The sequence below is a fragment of the Amblyomma americanum genome, chromosome 3, assembly GCF_052857255.1.
Source record: "Amblyomma americanum isolate KBUSLIRL-KWMA chromosome 3, ASM5285725v1, whole genome shotgun sequence".
Lineage (NCBI taxonomy): Eukaryota > Metazoa > Arthropoda > Arachnida > Ixodida > Ixodidae > Amblyomma > Amblyomma americanum.
The window spans coordinates 202,714,934-202,734,945 of record NC_135499.1 but is presented as its reverse complement, the minus strand read 5'-3'; the positions used below and the strand labels follow the sequence as shown (position 1 = coordinate 202,734,945).

Below are 20,012 nucleotides of genomic sequence, written 5' to 3'. Positions count from 1 at the left end.
TGTGTGCGGGTGGGTGATTTCCGCTTGGGCGGCCGTTCCACGCGATGTCGTGGTGCGGTCATTTAGGAAGTGCGGGCTTTCCATGGAGGACGATGTGCTGTGGGATCGCAGCAGCGACGACGACGACGACGACGACAGCAGTACCACTGAAGATGACTCAAGTGAGGATGAATAGCCCATCTATGCAATAAATTTTCGTTTTTGAAGCGCTCCACCGGTGTTTTTTTTTTTGGACATGCGATTGGGGGGGGTCGACTTACATTCGCGTCAACTTTTTTTTTTTTCTCGGACATGCGATTTGGGGGGGTCGACTTACAATCGTGTAAATACGGTACCCATAAGAGGAAGAAAAAGAGGGAAATCAGGAAATTTTACCAGGCGGATAAAGTAAAATCACAATGACATTGCCAACGGCCATACAATGGCCAACACCTTGGCTGAGCCCTGCCACACTAATAATCAACCAATTGATCGGGATAACAACTTCGTCACTGTGACGGGAAAGTGCCTGTCATTTCACTTGCTTCTGGAATCACTGCACATTCAAACCACGATGAACGTTTTAAATCACACAAGAGGAAACTTTCCCATGGTCTGCACGCATTCATTACACCACCTATGATGTATCGTATTTACACGATTGTAAGTCGACCCCTCCACATCACATTTATGAAAAAAAAAAAAAACTTGAAGGTCGTTTACGCTTGGCCTTTAATAATAGAACGCGACAGCACTATCCTGTGGCCTCCGCTTATCACCAGCTGCTATTGGCTGCCGCGCAGGTGCGCTCGTGGGCACATTCCAAAACGAAAATGTATTAGTTACTGGATTACTCGTTCACACTTGTGCCATCGTCCTCACTAGCGCTGCCGTCGTGATCGCTGCTGCGGTCCCACAGCTCGTCGTTCTGTGATCGTCGTGCAGCGAAAGCCCGCACTTTGTAAGCAGCCACATCGCGACATCGTGTGGAACAGCTGAAAATTTTGCCTCGCTGCAGCTGCCACACCTGTACCACTCATTGCGAATGTTGTTGAACCTGCGGCCCGGTGCGCAGTTCGTTTCTTCGGCATAAAGAATGATAGCCATATTGAATGTAGCCGTGAACGAGCGCCGGACGCTTACCGGACCCGGAGTACAAATGACGAATGATGAAGCACAACATCAAATATCAGTGAAAGGCAAGTGATAAGTTTGTTTACTCAAGTGTGGTCGAAAAAAGTTATCAATAATGCGCTGGTTTCTCATTAGAGTAAAAACCTCAAGGGATGAAAAAAAAAAAGGGTCAAAATCATTCAAAGTTCGAAAAGTTGAATGGCTACAAGAAAACTTCCAGAAACTGTTTTGCACTGCAACAAAATTAATTGAAACAATGGGCAGTGGTCGTCTGAAAAACTGCGCGGCAATGACGGTTTTTTCGCAATTCCGTCATTTTGATGTGCACGCCCACTGTCAGGAATACCAAAGCAGAACTACTTCAAAATACATACAGAATATAGAGAAAGCTATCATATAAGCTTTCCAGCATTTTCCATGACATTAATTAGGTATATCAGGGACAGAAGTGTCCAGGACGTGCCACCACTGTCATTAATGAATCGCTGCATTACCAGTGTCATCTGGTGTTTCGAGAACGACGAGTCTGTTTCACGTGCTACGGGGGTATTTGTACTGAAGCACCGGCTCTACTTGGTGCAAGCAGCAGCCCACACGATGAGTTGATAAGCTGGCCTGTTTCCTGGCGTATGCTGCCAAACTGATAAGGCACGGCAAGCTGCATTTCCTTTAGAATTTTACCAGCAGCTTCCTGATGCAGGTTGCCGGAACATTGCTTTCAGTATCAAGCTAAGGATTTGAAGCGCATTCCGAGGACCTTCTGGAACGACCACCCCTCTAGCAGGAATAGACATGGCGATAAAAAAAAAAACATAACCACTAGTGATGATTTTTTTAGATGCTCACTCGTCCTGGGCACTCCTGTCCCCAACCCCCAACAGGAGTCAACAATTCCATCTCATCTCATACAGCCTGCTTTATTCCGTCCCATCCAATATGCTCTATCCTGTCCTGCCCTATCCACAAGACCGGGCAATGCGACATGCTCTCAGCATGCTCCGTGAACCTGGAATGGTAGATGCAGTATAAAAAAGCTCATTTGTAGCTTCATGCCTGTCAACCCATCAGTCTTTGTGGATATGGGGTGAATGCCCAGAGGCCCTGGTGGAGGCAGCAGCAGTGAACTGGAAATGCAGGGCCCACCTGGAGGCAATGGCTGCTGGGGGGCGTAGTATGGTGGTTGCTGCATGGGTGGTGGCTGTTGGCCATACCACTGCTGCGGTGGTGGGGGACCCTGGGGGTACATAGGCTGCTCGGGGGGGTAGGCCAAGGAGCCCCGGACCGGCGGGGCCTGCACATCGGACATTACAAAACAACTGTGTGAGAGAAGGGTGGCACGGACAAGATAAGTACAAGCTACCAGCTTAAGGGTGTGTTTCCCACTCGTTCCAGCGCAGCAAGCAACCTACTTTTTCACCGGAACGATCAAGATGGAGCACTAGTGTTGCAGTCACCCATGTGCCAGCTTTTGGACTATGACAAATATTATAAGAAACAGACCATCAATGCCTAAAGAATTGACTAGAGGGTTAAAAAGAACTTAAATGAGCAATTCGCAGATCTTGCTAAAAACAGGCCTCATGCGATACACACGATGTGGTTCGAGAAATAAGATTCAAATTTTAAGCAGGCACCCATATAGCTTATAAACACTGAACTTTTGCTTGCATGCTTTCTTCTTTAAAATGATGCAGTAGACATTGGTATACATGGATCATCCTGTGGCATTCACTAAGACCGCGACATAATTTATAATTGAATTTCTTCCCGATGCTGTTCCAGTTTTGTTTTCATCAGCCGAGCGATGGCTATGACGTATAGGTGGTGTTTAGGTCACGTGAGGCATGAAAATACAGCAATATAACTGCTGACACGTCGTTTATTGTCATTCCAGCTTTTGAAGCAGGCTGGCTTAATTGTTGCAGTGAATTAAAACTAAGTATCTGCATATCTTTTCATGGCTCACGTGACCTAAATACCAACTACATATCACAGCCATCGTTCAATCGATGAAACCGAAACCGATACTGAAAAATGCATCTCGAAACCTACGAACACCACATGGTGAACCATGTGCCTTAATGGCTAACGCATCATTTAAAAGACAAAAACATGTAAGTAAAATTAGTGTCAGTGGTCCTTTAAGGGCTTGAAGCCTGCACAGATGCACACTAGACATATGATCTGTGCTAGCTGCCTGTTCTGCCAGTCTCTAGAAAAAAGGCTGCAGTCCAAGTAGCTGTGTAACAGGAGGAGAGGAAGTAACAGATGGGACAAGCAGAGGCCATAAATACCGCATATACTCGGATAATGAACCCACGTCCCACTTTTGTCGGCGAAAACTTACTTTTTTTTTTTAAACCCTTAGCTTTTAATGTCGCCTTCCTCAGTTCCAAAACTCAGTTCCACAGTACGAAAACTGGGGACTCCAAAGCTGCATTTTAGCCTTCAGTCTTAACACCATGCCGTCCATAAGGCCTTAGTGCTTAATGTGACCAGTACCACACGTTTTCTTTTATGCGAAGCATAATAGGGACACTACTTAGCTCAACCATAGCCCAGCCTGGCGCGGCCGCGACCACCAAGGCTAACTCCTGCTCCTCCCGCTAGAGGCGCTGCAGCCGAGCACGTAGTCTGACGTCACGACAGCTGAGGAGAGACGGGGCTCAACTCGTGCGGTCGCCGCGCGGCCGCGACCACCAAGGCTAACTCCCGCTCCTCCCGCTAGGGGCGCTGCAGCCGAGCACGTGGTCTGACGTCACGCCAGCTGAGGAGAGACGGGGCTCAACTCGCGCGGTTGCCGCGCAGCCGCGACCACCAAGGCTAACTCCCGCTCCTCCCGCTAGGGGCGCTGCAGCCGAGCACGTGGTCTAACGTCACGCCAGCTGAGGAGAGACGGGGCTCAACTCGCGCGGTTGCCGCGCGGCCGCGACCACCAAGGCTAACTCCCGCTCCTCCCGCTAGGGGGCGATTGTCGTCGCGGCATTGTATAAAAGAGCCCCGCTCCTCACGCCGAGGCAGTCATACAGCGACTAAAATGTCTATTATGCTTCGCTTCCTAGACTTAACCTTAGCTAAGCCAGGCAATTTTTTTGTTTTTGGTCTGACATATCTGGCAAATTACCCTGAGGTGAATGCATTCTTTGCCACATAGCTTTTTAAACATTTGTAACTACGATACTAGTTTTCTAACTAGCACAGAATTTTGTCATGATTAGTTTAATGTCATACCTATGCTCTACAGCAAAAATTCATTTCAGTTGGCCTTTAAAGGATGATGATGATGATGATGTGCTTTTTTTTTTTTGACGTGATGGCAGCTTTGACCGCAGAGCACCTTGGCACAGCGTAGTTTTCATTGCACAAGGTGGGGTATAGACCCCACCTTGTGTAACGACATAACCAAGCAGAGCACCGGGAGGGGAAAGCTTGTACCTATTGTATCACTGGTGGGCACCCGGCTGCACTGGAGACTGAACCTCGCATCTCCCGCATGCAAGGCGGGTGCTCAAACCACTAGGCCACCGCTGCAGTGGCCTTTAAAAGAACGCACTGCCCTTGGCAACAAGGCACATGGAATGAGACTGAGTCAGTGTAAGTCATGCTAGTGATCTGAGATCTTTCTTAAAACATGGGACACTTCAAGCTGTCACGACGTCTTTAACAGCAATTTGCTGCAACTAAACACAGCTGCTCAGCAGTAGATGTCGCAAATCAATGGCATGCACATCAATCTTCAGCATGTTGGCTCTTTCTTGCATGACTTTCATTCTGTTCTTCAGCACTGCATATTCTGAAGGCTGCCAGCACATCACATGTGATGCGGTAGGGAGACCCCTATTCAACAGTGCGTTCCACTAGTACAGCATCAATATGTAGCATTCTGAGGCTATCAGTACAGCCCACAGAATCATCCAGAGGAAGCTCAGCCAATGGATTAAGGTCCCCTGTCAATGGTTAAGGTCAATAGGTTAAGGTCCCTGAAAAAAGAAAAAAAAATGCAAGAGCTAGATATGCTTGCATCTTCCATCTATGCTTTCAGTGGCGGCAGTTATACAAGGCCCGATACTCTCAGTCATTCAAGCAAATCAGCAAGGCCCTTCTGTTCGCTGACAGGCTGTGACACCACATACAGGACAGCACGGCGACAAAAACTTCTTTCTCACTAGTTCAAGACAACTCCACCGATCGATCGAAACTAAAAGAGTGTATAGCAGCAGGGCTATGGACATTGAAACAGGCTGCTGACCACTGAATGAGCCAGCGTGAGCCTATGAAAAGAGGCAGTGCAACCACAGACACGAACAGCACTGTGATGATCCCTGACCTGCCCTGCAAGGCCCTTGGCCTTGCGAGGCCGCCTCTGGGCCTTGGGTTTCTTGGCACCTCCGCGCGGTGAGGGTGCACTGTGCATCTCATGCAGAGCTCGCTTGGGATCCTCCAAAAGCTGCATCTGGTGGGGGGAAAAAAAATACACGACAGCAATGAAAACAATGTTCCCAGCACATTCAGAAGTAATCTTGCTAGTTTAAAACTGAGTCACCCTCATGCACACTACTAAATGAAACTGTTAAACAGCAGCAACTGCAGCTGCAACCGAGACACAACCGCAGCAGCAGTTAAATTCGATCTCACTGTGCAGTATAAAAGCTAAATAAGCGGGAATAAGCATGAAGGCCCATTAATGATGGAATAGCAATGAAACTGCCTAAGAAGCGCAACAATTTTTGCATTTCCATCCCAGCATAAACATGGCGGATATGTAAAGAAAAACTTTACAGTCTGCACACTGATAACTAAAGCTTCGTTTTGCTCAGAATAAAATACTTGGTTCATAGCCAAAATGTGCAAAATATTTATTTTAAACATAATCTTAAGCCCAAAGCAAATTTCAGCAATCTCTCTGTACTCTTTAGATGGACACTAGGAGGAGGAAAAATTTATTTCACACAAAATACTAAGGCTGAAATCTATCCATCTGAGAAGAGTGTCAGGCACTTTCTGTATGAAATGACCCTAAAATGACTGATTCAGGGCAGAATCGTTTGAACACGTAAAAGATTAGATGATGCATATGCCCTTCTGCATATTTTTGGCTCTTAATATCTTTTGCAACATCACTGTCTCCTAAGTTCTCACGAGTATACCAGCCTCGTCAGGCCAATCAATTCTCCACTAGACAAAGACATACTAAACAGTTTCTCCGAGATGCATATTGACAAGATGCACCTAAACAAAGGTGACTCTACGCAAGAGCTGCCAAGGCTTTAGCACAAATAGTTACAGAAAATGTCACTAGCACTAAAGCAGCCTTGATCCCAGTTTGTAGTGTCAGCTATAACTTCATCGATACAGTCGAAACCCGACACAACGAACGTTGCTTCAATAAAATATTTCCAATTCCCCGTCAGCTCGCCATAGAAAGTAATGGAACAAATTTCTCATCACAACGAATGATTTTTGGGGCGCGTTTCCGCTTCAACGAAATTTTTTCTATGCGAAGCTGGGTTTAAAAATCTATCTTGCAATAAAACAAGCATATCGCCGCCCATCTGTGTACTTCTGTAGGTCCACGCTGCTTTGTTTCACTGAAGTTTCGCTGGAACCAATTGATCCACTCATTACCGCCATTGCTTGGTGGTGATGACAATCAGGCTGGCTGCCTTGCGACAAAGCGCGGGTGCTGTTTTCAAGTACTGTTTTCTGAGGGGAAAACCTTGCACACATGAATAACCAAATTATCGTGCTCAGCAGCTTCCTCCATGTGAAATACACATGAAAACTGGCCAGAAAGGCTACTGCAATTCCCACTGTGTGCTGGACCCCCCCCCCCCTCTTTTTCAGATTGTGCTGAATTTCTTTTACACTAAAATTTACATTTACACCATATAGAGTAAAGTACAGGTGCCCACAGGAATTTTTGGAACATAAAAATTACAACAAAGCTGAACTGCTGGGCAGTTCAAGCATGCAGGCACGAACTGATGGGTGTGTTTTACCCTTCCCTCTGCGGCCTGCCCAATGCACCTTTCAATGCCCAGCTGTGCCCTCTAGGCAGCGAGAAAATTCAGGTATTATGTAACTTGGGTGTACCAAAAACTAATGTGAGCACCTGTAAATTATATGCAAAAGTAAGTACAAGTGGCAGCAAAAAGAGAACACTGAAATAAGCGAACTGCAAGTGCAGCCCTATGTGTGGAACCCACATGCAAAGGAAGAGGCTTCCCCTCATAACTTCGAAACACAAGTTGACAACCCTTCCCACAGCTGTGCTCCCATGAGGAGTATGCTCTGAAGCACTAAGTGGCCTCTAGCCACCTGTGGAAGTACAAAAACCTGCCACTAAGCAGAGTTTCTGCTTCCATGACTCCAGCAACCACCCACCTGCAGGTGCTTGTCAGGGGGCTGGCCCATGTGAGGTGGAGCCAGGTGGGGCACGAGGTGGTGAGGCGGAGCCAAGTGTGGGGGCGGTGCCAAATGTGGGGGCGGGCCCAGATGGGGCCCGCCAACCCCCGCAGCAGGTGGAGCAGCCGGTAGGGGTGCAGGGGGCTCCAACAGTTCCTCGGGAGGTAGGGGCGGAGGTTCAAGGAAGTAGGAAGGTGCCTTGGCCAGGGCCGAGTGTGTGTGCCACAGTAGACTGCCGCGGGGCACCTCCTCAGAGCGAGGCTTGCGTTCCATGCGCACTGCCCCAAACCAGGTCCACAGAAGTGGGGCAGGGTTGCGCTGGCCTTCCAGCAGGTCCCAGGGGCTCACACATTGTTTTTCAGATACTTGCAGACCCTGGATATACACAATAGGTCACATGAAGTCTTGTGAGTTTCCCTTTATCCGCAACAGAAAAAGTAGTGCCAGAGGGGGGGGGAGGGGGGGGGGGGGGGGGGGGGACAAACAAGGAAGAAACTTTGCCCACTTGCAGGTCCCCACTTTTTTGCAGGTCCCCCACCTTTTAATGCAAAACTTTAGAAGCCTGTGTCGCAGAAAAGCCAGCGTCCTCGTCGCTGAGCGTGAGCGAAAAATCCATGAAAAGTCCCCACAGCAGCAACCTTGGTGGGTGGACCACCTAGGTGGCATGTGGGCCACCTCGGTCAGTGACTTTGTGGCATCATCGCAATCTTCCCACCGGATTTTGAGCAAATGCCCACCATGGCAGGTGGCAGTTAAATTAATGATTGGTCATGACTAACAAGAGGCTGCTCAGGATGAGTAACCTGGGTGGTATAAACCTCACCAGTGGTAGCACCTGCCATTGCAGGGCAGTGACGCATCGCTTAACCGCTGCACCACTGCACCGGGAGTGGTATGAAGACTCCCAGGGATCTATGAATTTAAAGTAGATCATGTTCAATTCGTCATTAACCCATTAACGCTGTCGCACCCCACCCTTAATGCGGAGCTTAAGTGTCCCGTCCCACTTTTTGCACTGTTAATACAAGCATGTGCCAATTAGCTTAACTTAGCATGTTAATGCACCCTTGACCTACTGGAAAGCACTCACAACACACTGTCTGTCTCAGCAATTCTTTTGCCAGTGTGGGAAGACACTTTACCCCCCGCCCACCCTAGGCTGCAAATAACAGATGTTTGGGAATAAACAATTTGCCTGCGGGCTATTCCTCGACGTGTTCTTCTCCACAGCCACAAGAATGGTTGGAGCTAGCGGAACAGTCTTGGCCCTAAGAGAGGGGCCCGAACTGTGCTTTCTTAGAAACCCCACGCAAGGTTGTGTCAGGTAGCATGGCAGACCACAGTCATGCCCTGTGCAATCTAACCATTGTGAAAGGAACTCAATGAATGACCGATTATTTTTGCTTTGTCACTGAGCTTGAAAAACTACAACTAACCCTATTCGTTCTCAGTAAAGCTACCCAAAAAGGTACCAAAAACTGCAGTTAGTATTTGTGCTAAGGGTGCAATAGCAGGCTGTGTACTAATGAAATGCTGTTTTACACTAGAATGGGCAGGTGGCAACCTCCCCACCCTGTAAGCAAACTGCCCATCGTGGCAGGTGGCAGTTGAATTAGTGATTGGTCGCGAGGTTGCTCAGGAAGAGGGGTCTCACAAGCCCCACCTTCCAGGGCAATGGAGCATTGATTAACCGCTGCACCACGGCGCCAGGAGTGGTATGAAGGCTCCCCACAATCTATGAACATTAAGTAGAGAATGATCACGTCTACAAAGTGATAAGCAAAGAGGACCCCAGGCAACTAAAGGGACCCATTAACGCTATCATTCATACCTTTAAGGTGGAGCTTAAGTGTCAACTCAAGTTTTTGACGTTGCAACATCAATATTTAACAGGCCAATCTCGGAAAGTGTGAGCGCAATTTGTCATGTTTCGAACATTCCTATTTTCAAAATTACAAACAATGCAACCTGCAAAGTAAACTACCGTTTCAGTTCATGAGACTATTATCAGTGCCAGTGATGGCGCCGTTTTGCTCCCCATCCTTGGTCTCCAATGGCTTCCCACAGTTCTGTCATTCAGAAATCAACAGCTGCCTCATGTGTCCATGTCCAGTAAGTAAGGCACAGATGAATATTACCAACCTGCTTCTTGTCTATAGAGTCGAAGCCAGCGATCTTGTTACCCTTGGTGTCAATAAGGCTCCCCATCGGTTCACACGCTATCACCTCACACTGCTGCTTCACCAACGGCAATAGCTGGTGCACCATTTTGATGGCGTCCGTGTCCAGGTCACAGAGTTCTTTCTGCAATACAAGAAATGCCAATGCTGTCCTTATTCATATGATCACAACTGGAATGATTACAATAACTTCAGAAAGGGAAGAGTCTCATGCTGCTATTCTTCTTGAAAAAGTGTCAGCAAATAAGATATAAAGGCTAAAAGTAGCCATCATGCAATCTACTACTGAATGGTCACATCACAGATTAGGTTTCCAATAAGAGCAAATAAGTCACGTTTCATTTTTGTGAGTGAGACGATTTAATGCAGCAAATGGCTGTCCATGTTGGCCCCGTATCAACTCAGACTGCATCAGATATTCAGCAGTTAGCTGCTTTAATCATGGGTAATGCACTTGAGTGCACGCACCGAGAAATACAAACACACCAAGTCTAAGCATGTTGTGCAATATTCTACAGCAGCAAGCCAAGTTTATTCAATAATGCAACTGACTCACAGCAATTCAAATTCGAAGTTGACTGAAAACATTTTCAAATTAAGCACAGCCTTATATTTTAAGGCTTCAATGCCAGATGTTGATGGGACCAAAGCATCAGTTCGAATAAACAGGAAATTAAAATTAAGTGAGCTCAGATAGATGAGAGTCAGCTGCATATCTAAGCTTGAATGCTCTATGTGCAATTAGAAAGGATGAAGTATGCAACAGATCATGGAGGACATGAACTAGGACAGAAGTGATTGTCCTGTGCACTTCTACTTTCCATCCTGACTGGTTGTGCCAAGTTTTTGTTAGTCATGCACCACTAAACCCACAAATCTATGCTATGAAACAAGCCCTGACCGCTGGTATGTGCATAGTATCGAAAACATACAAAATTAACAAAGACAAAGCCTAGATACCACTTTTTCAGTGTTTGACGAACCCTTACAGCGGCAAGCAGCACATACGAATTTGTGCCTGTCAGCAACAAGGCATCACAACTAAAGTAATATTGCAGTAGTTTAACAAATGAATGGGCACTATAAAGGTGCTTGATAAAAAAAAACAATAAATAAGTAGAACTCTGACAGTACCTTGATCTTCTTGACTAGGTTGAGATACTGTTTACGCGTCTCCTCTCCAGACGTGCTATCAGCATTCTGGGTTGTGTGGATGAGAGCAGCTAGCATGTCAAGGACGGTTGTGAAGAGTTCACTGCAGAAAGGTACAAAATAAAATAAAACTTCACTCACACATACACTGTAGAAAAAAAAAAAAGAAGGCAGGAAAAGAAAAAACTAGTTCAAAGCTGCCACAGAATATGCCCCTGCAGAAACACTGCACAATGACGTTGCACCGGACTTCTGTTACAGAAGCTCACCACCTGAATGAACAAGTATTAACTGTTCTTAAACACAGGGTTACTGCTAATCATGAACAACAAGGCTACACAGGTCTGACAGATAAAACAGTCTCCCCTCCTGGCAAAAACAAAAACGATAATAATAGCAATGCGACATTCCAACTACGAATATTCCTGAACTAGCTGTAAGCCATTTTATGTGCAATACATTTGAATACCATTGGTAATTTTTTTCATGAAACAACAACAAAAAAAATGCATCAGAAGAGAAACATTAAGGTTTGTGCACATACCTAATCAAATGTTTCGAATAGTGAGGCGAATAATTCAGAATTTAATTCTAGCTTCGAAGCGAATAGCAATATCTGAAATCCTCAAATATTTTTGAAGCTTTTAAATTTAAAGAATGCAGGAAATTGTGCTGCTAATTACAGAAATGAAAGATATTAACTGTCAAATACAATCAGCAACCCATTATTCAGACTCTACATTCAGACTCTACAAAGATGGCTTGGGCATCTGAAAAATCAACTTCAGCCAAAAAAGCCTATTCAACTTCAACTGCTAGATGGTCTTATGCAAGCTCTGACACCTCCGTGTGATCACACCTCTCTGGATGCAGGCGCGTACCGTATTTACACCATTGTAAGTCGACCCCCCAACATCACATTTCTGAAAAAAAAAAAAAAAACTTGTGAGGGCATTTACGCTTGGCCTGTAATAATAGAACACGATAGCACTATTTTGCAGCCTCCGCTTATCACCAGCTGCTACCAACTACCGCGCGCAGGCGCACCCGTGGGCACAGTCGAAAACGATAATGTATTAGTCTCTGGACTAATCGTCCACACTTGCGCCATTGTCCTCACTAGCGCTGCCGTCGTGATCGCTGCTGCGGTCCCACAGCTCATTGCCCTAACATCGTCGTGCAGCGAAATCCCGCACTTCGCAAAAAGCCACATCACGACATCGCGTGGAACAGCTGAAAATTTTGCCTCGCTGCAGCTGCCACACCTGTATCACCCATTGCAAATGTCGAACTTGTGGCCCGGCGCACAGCTGTTCGTTTCTTCGACGTAAAGAATGACAGCCATCTTAATGTAACCGTGAATGAGTGCGGGCCGCTTACCGGACTCGGAGCACAAATGACGAAGCACTACATTAAAAGCTTGTGAAACGCGGCCGGCAGCAGTCAAATGCGTCAGAGCCACAAAGAAACTATTGTGAACGGCGTCGGCTCTTCCGTCAGCTACCGACACTCCCCAGCATGGCTGCAGTTCCGAGTGGGGGTGCCGCCGCAATTGGAACAGCGGCCCTTCCATCATCTATGGACACTCCCTTGAGCGCCGAGAACGCAGTTGAAAGTAAACAACAAAAACAAAAAACTTCCAACGCGAATGCGTTATCGGGCCACCGCCACTTATCAGCAACCGCAATCTGCGGCCACGTGTGGGGAGTGGGCTGAGGCAGGTTTGCTGCTTATCGCCGGCCACCATCGGCCGCCTCGCGCGGGTTGGGGATGCTGGTTCTGCGCGTTGAAATAGCAGCTGCTCAAGGCCAGCACCAAGAGGGATGCGACGGAGCCGCACAACAAAAATGCAACCACACTCTAGCATGCCTGATATCACGTTTGTCTTGCCTTTATTTATGGTGCGATGCTTTGGTTTCGATTTTAAGTCAACCCCCCCCCTGTCCCTTCGGATTTTCAAATTTTGAAAAACAGATCGACTGACAATTGTGTAAATACGGTATGTCGTGCATACAGAGATGATAGCATAGTGGCTATGCTAACAAACGACCTTAAACGGCTGCACTGTTCGGCATGCCGCCAATGAGTGCACTTGATTAGACAAAGCCCAGATGCGAAAGCAAACACGCCACAGTGAGAACCATGTGACTGCTATTCATTCAAACTCAGATCCAGGATTCAGAACTACAGTAAAAGCTCATTAACTCTACCCCCATTAATTTGGAAATCTGGATAATTCCCTTGCCAGCTCAGTCCCAGCCAAGGCGTGTGTAATTCTATGGCACCATCAGACACTAAGAATCTCGCAGCGGTTAATTCAAATGGGCTCCGGAAGGGAGGTCATGTTCAGGTATGACCAGCATGGCAAGAGACCATCGTACGTTCCCCCCCCCCCCCCTTTTTTCTTGCTGCTTAGGCACCACTGGGCTCCCTTTGCTTCCATCCACGTGGTTCCATTCTTCCAGTGCGCCGAAATTGCACGCTCATCACATGCTGTTGTTTGTGCAGTGAAGCCTACTCATGCACAACGGTGCCGCTCATGATGGATGTCAAGCGATAGCAGTGGAGCTCCACAGCATTGCACTCTGAAAGATGCGGTAGGTCCTTACAATTTTGGAGCAGCTCTGCTTCGATGGTCATGACAGCATGCACACAATATAGGACTGATCAAAATGTGAAAAACAGTCACTGCCGTGCTATTCCCATCTCAAAATCGAACAACCATTGCCCAGCCTTTCACCATATGAATTTATCGTGATGCAAGCAGTTCTTAACAGTTTTTCTAGGTCATTCAATAATTCAAACTTTCAGATAATACAAACATTTTTTTCCCTTGAAGTTCACACAAATGAGCTTTTACCATGCCAGCATGCCTGAGGCGAGAAATTCGGTGGCATGCTTTCACAGTGTAAAAATCAACATAATACCCGGCAAAATATACTGCATATACTCGCATAATGAACCCACTCGCATAATAAACCCGCCCCCCGCTTTTGTTGGCCAGAATTTTTTTTTTTCAGCCTTTAGTTTTTTGTAGTAGGTTCCTCAGTTTTCGCTGTCCGCAGCGCAGATCTTGGCAGCGCGCCAAGATGCTGCCGACCACTAATAGCATCACTACTTTTGTTTAACTTTTGAGGAGAGCTCCACCCAGAGGGGTAGGGGGGAGACGGGGGAGCGTGGCGCACTTTGCAAACTTGGCAGAGCGGCGTGCGCTGTAAGCTAAGGCTTAAATATTCGCATTACACACTTGTCACCGTAATTTGTGTTTCTTTCATCTCGCGTAAAAAATGCGCACCTGACCTTCAGGGCCGGTGTTCAGCATGATCAGCCGCGCTTAGCAGGTGCGGATTGCGTCAAAGTGAACGATGCTAAACTCCAGCAGCTTTTGTCGTGACGGAAGGATGGATGGAGGTATGATATGAAATCTCGACCTTTCCAAAAAAATCTGTTGAAACTCTTTTTTCCCGCGTAATGAACCATCCCCCCAAACTGATGTCAACTTTTCTGGAAAAAAAGTGGGTTCATTATGTGAGTATATACGGTACTAGATGCAAAATTTTCAACTTCCATTTTCTATTTCCCACTACTACCAGCTACAGTGTAATACAGAAGGCGGCAAGGTCCATTCAAAGTCATGCTGGGAGCTTTAGCGACATGCAGGACAAATAAACCAAGGAAGCAATTACTAACTTCCACACGAGTGCAGCCACATGGCTTCAACGCATTAGGTGGATGCTAACAAACAATTACTCCTTAACTGAAATCTGCTCTATCTTGGGGAATCTCTATAGGCACACTGGATGAAAAACAGGTAATTCACATACAAAGCATATCACCATCGATCGCCAGCACTCGTGACTATGCCCAGGACAAAACAGCCTCTTTTCCTCATGCCACTAATAAGTTTCACAACATAGACGCTAGACAAGCACATGCGCACTGCCACTGTGAAGAAAGTCCCCTCCGAAAGGCAGTGTCCTCATTGTTTTGCAAGAGAAACAAGCCAAACAGAAAACACAATGAACAGGCACACTACGTACAAGTTTGAGTGCAGGTCAACAACCCCGTAGGTGATGAGCTGCACGAGCAGCAGGGCCCAGTCAGTAGTGAGGCCCGTGTTGCGCTGGATCATGTCAAACATGCCACCCACAAGGCTTAGCCTCAGTAGCAGTGCCTCTTGCAAGAGCTGACGACCCTTCAGGTCCTCTGCCACGGTTTTCTCCTGCAGATGAATGCCAGACCAGCCCGTCAACGTAAAACACATGGCAACAACACATCGGACAGGCTGGAAAAGTGACTGAGCACACACAATGTATTATGCAGTCAAGCCCACATATAATGGCCGCACTAAAGACGAACTTTCGCTTATAACGAACGAGACCTGCGCGACCGTCAAAATATACACTGTTTCAATGGCACAAAATCACACATATAACAAACGTCAATAAGCCCTGCTGGTTGGTTACAGCGAACGGACGACGTAAACCCGGCGCCGCGATGCGAGATAACCTGCCTCCTTCCCCTTTGTGCGCCTGGCGCGCAGCATGTTTTCTCGAGACTCATCGCAGGCCAACTGCCTGCCCCGTTTTGCGCCGCTCTCGAGCGAGCTATCCTTACCCGCCGACGCGCCTTCCAACATCGCCCTCCCGCCCCTCCTCACAACTCCGCTCCCCTCTCTCACTTTCTTGCAAATCTGCACGTGGCCTCCGCGATCAACCGCGCTGCTGCCTGTGCCGATGGCGGAGGCCACACTCCGTGAAGCAGGCCTTCCGTGGGAGCCAAGAGGTGGCTGCACTGACGCTCACGGACGCCCCTCATTGGTCTCTCCGCTGGCGCTGTGCATTCTATCTTTAGCTTGATTGGCTTGTTTGCCGCCTGTGCACGTTGCACGTCTACCCCATCGCGCGCTTTTGTCACTTGTTGCGGTGCAGACATCTCGATGGCTTCGTTCAAATCTCGGGCCCTGGTTGTAATTCGGGATGGTGGACGGGAACACCGTGCCCATTTCCATTGCATTCAGCAGTAGAGATGATGAAAGCGGCCTGGGCGGAGGTGATGGCCACTGGCGAGCGGAACTGCTTCTGCAAGGCCGGCTTCGTTGAGTGTCTCATGCCGAGCCTGATGCTTCGGAAGATGACCAGCCCGGAGGCGATTTGTGGCAGCTCGTCGTCGACTCTGATATGGGGGGTCATGACATTGGGTGGAATGATTTCGTTTCTGTTGATGACAACAGCGACACCGCGGAACCGTGCACGAACGAGGGCATCGTTTCTGAAGTGCGGGACGAGAGTGACGCAGAGGAATCGGATGAGGATGAAACTTCGGAGCCAGCACCCATAAGTGCGCCTGTGGCAATGAGCTACATAGAGAGCCTCAGACAGCTTGTCTATGCCAAGAACCTCGGCGATACAAACGCTTCTGCTTTAAATAACCTGGAAACCTCCCTCATCGGATCTGCGCTACAGAAACAGACGTCCATCACGGACTTTTTCGCAAAGAAAAAATTTTGTGTTTTGACAAGCAACTGTCTTTAAAGCGGTGGTCCACTTACTACGAACTTCGGGATATAATGAACAAACGCCGCGTGACGCTCACGTTCGTTGCGGGCTCGACTGCAGTGCGGTTTAAGGTATAAGGCCAGTTTTGTGAAAAATTTTTTTTAATGAAAGGTAAAAACAAAATAATCTGTCTGTCTTAAGAAGAATGTTGTTTTATCTTAATCAAAATGCCAAAACAGATGAAAAATATATTTATTTTTTAAAAATGTACTAAATATACACTGACGCCAGGAGTCACAGTAAATTAATTTAGTTCATAGCAGGCCATATTGCTTTTGCTGTCGATTTATACTTGGAGTAACTTTTTTTTTCCCACCGAGGGGCGTGAGTTGCAAGGTTGACTTATATGCTGCAATATATCGTATACATTGTGCATTATGACCTTCGTAGAGTTTTTTAGGATGCTTTTATAACTGTTAAGAATGTGGGTCATACCATGAAGACCCAGGTATAAAACACCTGCATATGATACAGGTGTAATTTTGGGAAAGCAAGAATGAAAAGAAAAGTTTTCAACCGCACAAAATGCGAGTGAGGCAAGCTCACTAAAAGCATTTACCTATTTTCACTACATTTCAAGCTATAATGGTCATTTTTGTCGGGTGTACTGCCTTCTGAGACTCCCTTGTCAGAGAGATCCTTCCATAGAAACTTGTCCTTAGTACAATCAAGCACATGTGATATCGCACATTTCTTGAAAGCATGACCGACGAGTCTCTGGGAATGCTGGCCCGAGTGTCCATGGCCAAACTGCAGAGCATGGCTGGAGTGGCCCGCTTCAGCCGTGCAGATAGCTGCAGGCTCTCCATACCTTACCTAGTCTGTGTAGCAACGCTTGACACGCTGCTGATGCTTCAGGCAGCTACAATTACCTTTGTTATAAAAGCAATCGAGTACTGCTTTTGCAGCCCCTACATTTTGCAAAGCACGATCGTCCTGCTTATGATAGCGTGGCCGTCCCACGAGGTCAGCATATCGAAATCGCATCGAAATCGCAACAGCCAACCGACTGCACCGCTAGATAGCACCTATGGGATTACTACGTTCAGACAGTGAAGCTTCAGACAACAAAAACATTGGTTACTTCAAGAAAGGTGCGATGACTATGCCTTCAGGTGGCTTCTGCCAGAACATGAGCCAAATAGCTGCATCCCAGCACAAATCAATCAGGACCTGTGCATCGCTTAAATTGTCCATAAACAGGAAGGAAGGCATGACAAAAATCCCACACACATTCTAGGCCCATGGCTGCCTATCAGGAGGAGCAGGCAAACCCTGCAGATGACAGCCTGCCAATCAGAGAGAGAGAGAAAAGAGAGGAAAAGCAATGCCCAGCTAGCTACCCTACATGCAGCAAGCCAACCAATCACAAGAAGTTCAGAATTCCAAGCAGGCCCGGCTGCTGCCGCTGCTACCTCACTTCAACAGTGTGCAGAAGAGGAACAGGCACTGTGCTCCCATCTACACTTGTCCTAACTGTGCAGCACTCACATCCTTGGTAAGGTGCAGGCACTGGTTGAGCTGTGAGTAGAGTGAGTTCAGCAGACCCTCCCGCTGCTCGTCCTGTCCCTTGAGGCACATGAGCACCAGTGACAAGAATGGTTGGTGGCTCAGGAGCGATGCACTGCAGGCATAAAGAAAATAAAAATAATTGCAGAAAAAAGTCAGCACAGCTCAACAGTATGGTGGAGTCACCTTGTCAACAGGTAACAGTGGGCAGCACGAATGCATATGAATACTACGTATATCACATTTTTCAGTTTATGGGTTACACCACTATACTGGTCACACCCCTGGAGCGTTGGATGAAAAGCACTGCACCCACACAGAAGACAGTCGAGATGGTGTCATGGGTCACCTTTCTCCAAATGGAAAGTTCAAATTCTTAATGCCTGCCAATTTCACACTTTTGCGAGTCTCTGTGCACAGACTGTAGTCAGAAATGTGTCCAGGAATACTGTAACTGTCTCACTGCAGACTTTACACTTCTGGATTTCTAAGAATAACTTTGAAAAAGATAAGTTTTTCAACTTATGGTGGCATAATTTTTCTGAGCGCAAGCGATTTCCTCTTCTTTGTTCTTCGGAATAGCAAAGGCATTTTTAAGGGACGCAAAATAACGTACTTGCCAAGACACCCCAGTAAGCTAATTTACCAGCAGACAAATAAAACACAGCATGCTCCAATGCTACAGTCGAACCCCGCTACAACGAACGTCGCTTCAACGAATATTTACAATTCCCCGTCAGCTCGCCATAGAAAGTAATGGAACAAATTTCTCATCACAACGAACCATTTTTGGGGTGCATTTTCGCTTCAATGAAATTTTTGCTATGCGAAGCTGGGTTTAAAAATCTATCTTACAATAAAACAAGCATATCGCCGCCCATCTTTGTACTTCCGTAGGTCCACGCTGCTTTGTTTCACTAAACTTTCGCTGGAACCAATTGATCCACTCATTGAAACTACAGTGTTCTAGAAGGTTTTGTAGTGGCAAAAGCAGCGCTCTTCCCGTGAGGCTTTGGCTTTGGCGGCGCTGGCATAGACTCCTGGAGCAGAAACAGCGTGTTGTCGGTACGCACGATGCGCGGCTACGAGGGGCTGACAGGACAGTCGCGCTGTTTTTTATGGCGTTATCCCATAAGTATAGCATTTCTTTAATGCATCACCACTTGGCTGCCAACGAAGATGCACAAAATGAATGGATAATTATTTTTAACCTTTCAAAGGGAAATCAGTGGCTGTGTTTCAGTGACGGCGCCAATGGGAGGCAAAGGATGGCGGCCGCTACCTCGAAAATTTGCCCGGCGCTCCTTTCTGTCACTGGAGGAATTGATTTTCTTCGCTCACAATCACCTGAGCGGCTTAATCTTTGCATTGCGTTATGTGAAACCAATATATCACTGTCTCAATGCCTCAATTTGTTCTTTTTATTTTGTCTCGAAGAGGAACAATGCCCAAAAATTAACTCCCCCTTCGACGTACGCCACCCCCGTAGGATATCCTGGGCAGCCCTTTCTTCCTTTCTTCCGAGGAGCTGAGTGATGAAGCCATTATTGAAGGCGTTTGCCACAGCAACAAATCATTGGATGATGACAGCGACGCAGAGGATTTAGCACTACCATCTGCACTAAAAGTGATGAAAGCGTTTGATGTGCTCTGCAGATCTATTGGTGCTCACGATGACGACGTCGCGATGCAACTGCTCACCGAGTGCGAAAGTCGCCCCACGGCACTCGTGGCAAAAAAAAAAAAAGGAGCAGAAGCAGCTGACTGACTTCTTTGGAAATAAATGATGTTTTGGGACTATGTTTTCCAACCTGACAGTGTTTTTGGGCTGATTTCGCCACAACGAAATTTCCACTTTAACGAAATTTTTCGCGCACCCCATCAGTTTCTTTGTAGCGAGGTTCAACTGTATAACTGCCCTGACAACCTAGTTCTTGAAAGGACTGCTATGCCGATGTGCGCCCATACTACTGGTGCAGTCACACAAGACCTGCTGTCTGGTTTTGGCTAGGAGAGAAACAAGCTCAGTTAGACAAGTGAAGCCCACTCACTTTGCTTTTGAACAGAAGCAGACACTGAAAAAAATACAGTAATT

General features: G+C 47.0%; 1 protein-coding gene across 5 annotated transcripts in view; it reads right to left on the bottom strand.

Moving 5' to 3' along the window:
* Positions 1 to 20,012, bottom strand: part of LOC144125903 (mediator of RNA polymerase II transcription subunit 12-like protein) — an 84,262-nt gene that overhangs the window by 22,219 nt on the left and 42,031 nt on the right. For all 5 annotated transcript variants that reach the window (XM_077659705.1, XM_077659707.1, XM_077659706.1 and 2 more), the window contains exons 30-36: positions 17,900 to 18,032; positions 14,891 to 15,072; positions 10,833 to 10,953; positions 9,661 to 9,822; positions 7,498 to 7,893; positions 5,441 to 5,566; positions 2,257 to 2,404 (exon numbers count right to left, since the gene is read on the bottom strand). In XM_077659705.1, the coding sequence (XP_077515831.1) occupies positions 2,257 to 2,404; positions 5,441 to 5,566; positions 7,498 to 7,893; positions 9,661 to 9,822; positions 10,833 to 10,953; positions 14,891 to 15,072; positions 17,900 to 18,032 (1,268 nt within the window). The remainder of the gene's footprint in view (positions 1 to 2,256; positions 2,405 to 5,440; positions 5,567 to 7,497; positions 7,894 to 9,660; positions 9,823 to 10,832; positions 10,954 to 14,890; positions 15,073 to 17,899; positions 18,033 to 20,012) is intronic.